The 3,979-nt window shown below is 47.0% G+C and overlaps 1 protein-coding gene across 1 annotated transcript; it reads left to right on the forward strand.

The window, feature by feature from the left end:
• The first annotated feature begins 1,467 nt into the window (after window positions 1-1,467).
• LOC102837569 (protein BEX4-like) lies at window positions 1,468-1,830 on the forward strand. The gene has a single exon (XM_006876532.1). It carries the CDS (start codon window positions 1,468-1,470, stop codon window positions 1,828-1,830), a length of 363 nt encoding a protein of 120 aa, XP_006876594.1.
• Window positions 1,831-3,979: the final 2,149 nt, after the last annotated feature.

Raw genomic sequence — 3,979 nt, forward strand, 5'->3', positions numbered from 1 at the left:
TAAATGCTGCCCTTCCCTGGCAGGCAGATAAAGGCTCAGGGCTCTGCAAAGAGGGGAGAGTGACAGGCCCCGAAGGTGGCGATGGTAAGTAAACATGGGTAGAGGAGAAGCGGGGTGAGGGGTGTCGACAGGAGTGGGCACGGGGTCAGGGCGGAGCCGCTTGGCCACGAGTCATCACGTGACTGGCCAGCGCGCCTACTCGCGCACCTCCCTCTCGAGTCAGAGCGGCCCTGGCGCGTCCCTCCTCGGTACTGTTCCCGGAGGCCCTGAGGGCGTGCTGGCTAGAGACAGCCCAGGGAACCAGGAGGCTGAAGCGGAGCAGGTAAGGAAGCCGGAGGCATCCCTGGGCTGGTGTGGGAGCGCGAGCATGGCAGGGAGGCGGGCTGGCAGAACAGCCTCCCAGGCTTCTGGCAGCCCGGACTCAGCTGGTCCCGGGGTGCAGCCCGCATGTCCACTGCGAACCGGTGCGTGCGGGTGCAGAGCATGGGAGGTCTCTCCCGGCCCTGCGGGAGGGTGGGCCCCAGGCCGCGACCACTGGCAGACACCTGCCTCTCCCACCACCGCAGGCTCCCCCAACAACCCGCTCCGCCCCCATCGTGCATAAAATGGTGGTTTATGAGGAGGGAGGAGTGGTGGTGGGAGTAAGTGGGGAGGCTGGCTGAGTCCGAGGGTGCTAAGGGCTCAGCGGCAGCATTTCCCCTCCTTCCCCCACCGCCCACATCTGCAGGTCTGAGGTTCCAGACAGCGCACCTGGGGGTAAGGATCCTGAGGAGGAGGAGACTGCCTGGATAGGCCCAGGTTGGTGCTAGGGACCATGGGGATGGTGGGGGAAGTGACGAATCTAGAGAACCCAATCTGAGACCTCTGTTCCCCGCCTCCCGCCCCCCCCAGCCCCTTTCTCCATTTTGGTGCCTGCAGCGGTCTGGTGATGGAGAAGCAGGAAAAATGGTGGGCTTAGGGGAGGGAGGGGAGAGGACTGGGAACCCTCTAGAGGGCGCCCTAGTCGCTCAGGTGGGAAGAATGAAATTAAAAAAAAACAACACAAACCTCTGAATACTTTAGAAATTAGAAAAAAACCACACAAACCTTTCAATGCTCTGGTGCTATAGGATTTGCACTGGACTACTACCCGAAATGTTGGCTTGAACCACAAGTTTGACGGTTCAAACCCTGCAGCTACTCCTTGGAAACACTATACAGGGTCGCTATACATTGTAACTGACTCAACAGCACTTAACAAGGTTGGCAATCCAAACCCACCACCTGCTCTGTGGGAGAAAGATGAGACTTTATGCTCCTGTAAAGATTTAGTCTCGGAAACCCTGTATAATGTTCCTGTGAGTCAGAATAGACTCCAGTGGGTTTGGGGTTTGGAATGGTGAAAGGTGCATAGTAGGACCTCTGTCCTCAGTGCTGTTTTGCCTAGGAAGCATTCCGCCCCTTCTCTTGCTTTGTTTCATAGGAGTCATGGCATCCAAAGAGGGACAATCAGGAAAAAATCTCAATGTGGAAAATGTCCTCCAGGAAAATCAAGGAGGGGAGCAGGTCCCCGTGAAGAATGAAGAGGAAGGCCACACTTTGGGAAGGGGTGAAAGCCGGCAGTTTGAAGGAAATGTTAGACGGGGACTTGTTTGGCGACTTGCCCATAATTTCCGATGGGGTCTATATAATAGGCATTTTGGCCACAGTGAAGTGGGAAATGATGTACAAAGGCTCACAGAGCAGATGATGGAAGTCAGGAGAAAGATTAAAGAGCGTCAGATGAGGCGCTATATGGGCTGTCAAATTCCTGAACCAGACAATCATGATGACTTTTGCCTTATACCTTGAATACTATGATTTTCCCTCAAGTTAATAACGTGGCTTCTGCCTTACAACTTGTGTTGCTGTGGTTCAGTTTTCCTGTCAACTTTTTGGTGTTTCCATTTACCAGTTTCAAATTAAATAATCATTTTGTGTCAGTCTAAAAGTTTCTGTCAGCAGGGCATTTTCAAATACCCATTTTTAAAGAAAAATACAAATTTCATATTGCAAAATTAATAAAGCATTTAAAAAGGCAATTGTCACCAATTTTAAGAATCTGTCCCATCATCTTCCTCTTACATTCCAGTCCCTAATTTACCTTCTCTCTGTTACCTAGGACTCAAAATCTCAGTTGTCTTTGAGTATTATTTTTCTTTGTCCCCAACCAATCAGCAAGGAACATTTATATCCATAATTCTATATTTGATAATCATTTTAAGGATGTCTGTCTTAGTGTTTTTAAAGATTGCTAGTATGGCTGCTTTACACACTAGCACTGGATAAACACTGGACTGCTGACCAAAAGATTGGCAGTTCAAACCTACCAGCCCCTCTTTGAAAACCCTGTGCAAGGTAGCTATGAGTTGGAACTGATTGGATAGTACTTAACCACCAGCCTACCATCTTCATAAAAATATTTGGGGACGTTTTTTTAAAAAAAAAAGCAACAACTCTTTATTATGAATTGAGTGAAGGTTTATAGAGTAGATCATCAGTTTTACATTCCACAAATCTTACCTTATGTTTCATCTCAATGATTGCAAATCCCCTCAATGGAACATCACTCATCCCACTTCCTCCCTTTGTTTTCTTGTTTCCATTCTCTCCCAACTCTTCTCAATTTTGTCCTCGTCTAAATTTTGCCCTTTTAATCGTGAATTGGTGACCATTCTATGATGGCTATGCCCCACTAGAGTCACCCCTCTATATACCAATCTATTATTTGACTGAAAATAGAGCAATGGGGTGAGTTCAGTACCAGACCTGAAGAATGAACAAAGCCTGTCTTGGAATTTCACTTACCTGACCAGTTAAGTGTCGTTGAGTTCATTCTGACTCATAGAAAGCCTGTATAGGGCTCCTGAGAAGTAACTGGTGGGTTTGAACTGCCAACCTTGTGGTTCAAACCTTGCAGTTCAGTGCTTATCCTACAGCGGCACACCAGAACTCCATCTGACCACTAAGCCTGGTTATTTTTTTATGATTCTGAGTTTTGTTCCACGTTCTCTCCCACTCCCACCAGGAGTTTCTAATGTGATCCATTTCAGAGCAGTTGGTAGTGAGCCGGGAACCATCTAGTTCTGATCTGAGGACTGTGGAGATTGATGTTCATGTGGTCCATTAGTCCACTGGACAAACTGTTTCCTAACAACTTCAATTTTCATCACTCTTTCTTCTGGACAGAGAAAAACCAATAGTTACATCTTAAATGGCTGCTCAAGAGCTTTTAAGATCTGGGGGCCTTTCTGAGAATGTATCTCTCACACCCATCATCTAGACTCACAGTAGGGCTCCAGAATTTACATTTTTAACAAGCTCCTCAAGTAATTCTGATGTATATCAAATTCTGAGGAATGCTGATGTGTGTATGTATCTATGCATCCATATGTTGTTAGGTGCCGGTGAGTCGGCTCCGACTTAGCCATCGTATACACAACACAACAAAACACTGTCCGGTCCTGTGCCATCCTCACAATTGTAATTAGCTTTGAGCCCATTGCTGTGTCAGTCCATCTTGTTGGGGGGCCTTCCTCTTTTTCGCTGACCCTCCACTTTACCAAGCAGGATGCCCTTCTCCAGGGAATGATGTCTCCTGATAATATGTCCAAAGTATGAGAGACGAAATCTTGTCATCCTGGCTGTACTTCTTCCAGCACAGATTTGTTTGTTCTTCTGACAGTCCATGGTACTTTCAATATCCTTACCCAACACCATAACTCAAATGCACCAATTATTCTATGGTCTTTCTTATTCATGGTCCAACTTTCACATGCATATGAGACTATAAAAAATATCACAGCTTAAAATGAGGAACAAGACACCGGGAATTGATGGAATAAAAATTGAAATCTTTCAAGAAAGTGAGGCGGCACAAGAGGCACTCAATCATCTCTGCCAAGAAATTTGGAAGACAACTATCTGGCCAACTGATTGGAAGAGATCAATATTTGTGCCC

Source organism: Chrysochloris asiatica, unplaced genomic scaffold (assembly GCF_000296735.1).
Source record: "Chrysochloris asiatica unplaced genomic scaffold, ChrAsi1.0 scaffold00389, whole genome shotgun sequence".
Taxonomy (NCBI): domain Eukaryota; kingdom Metazoa; phylum Chordata; class Mammalia; order Afrosoricida; family Chrysochloridae; genus Chrysochloris; species Chrysochloris asiatica.

What these genes read in the sequence shown, in the direction of transcription:
- LOC102837569 (XM_006876532.1), top strand. Translation starts at nt 1,468, where the DNA reads ATGGCATCCAAAGAGGGACAATCAGGAAAAAATCTCAATGTGGAAAAT.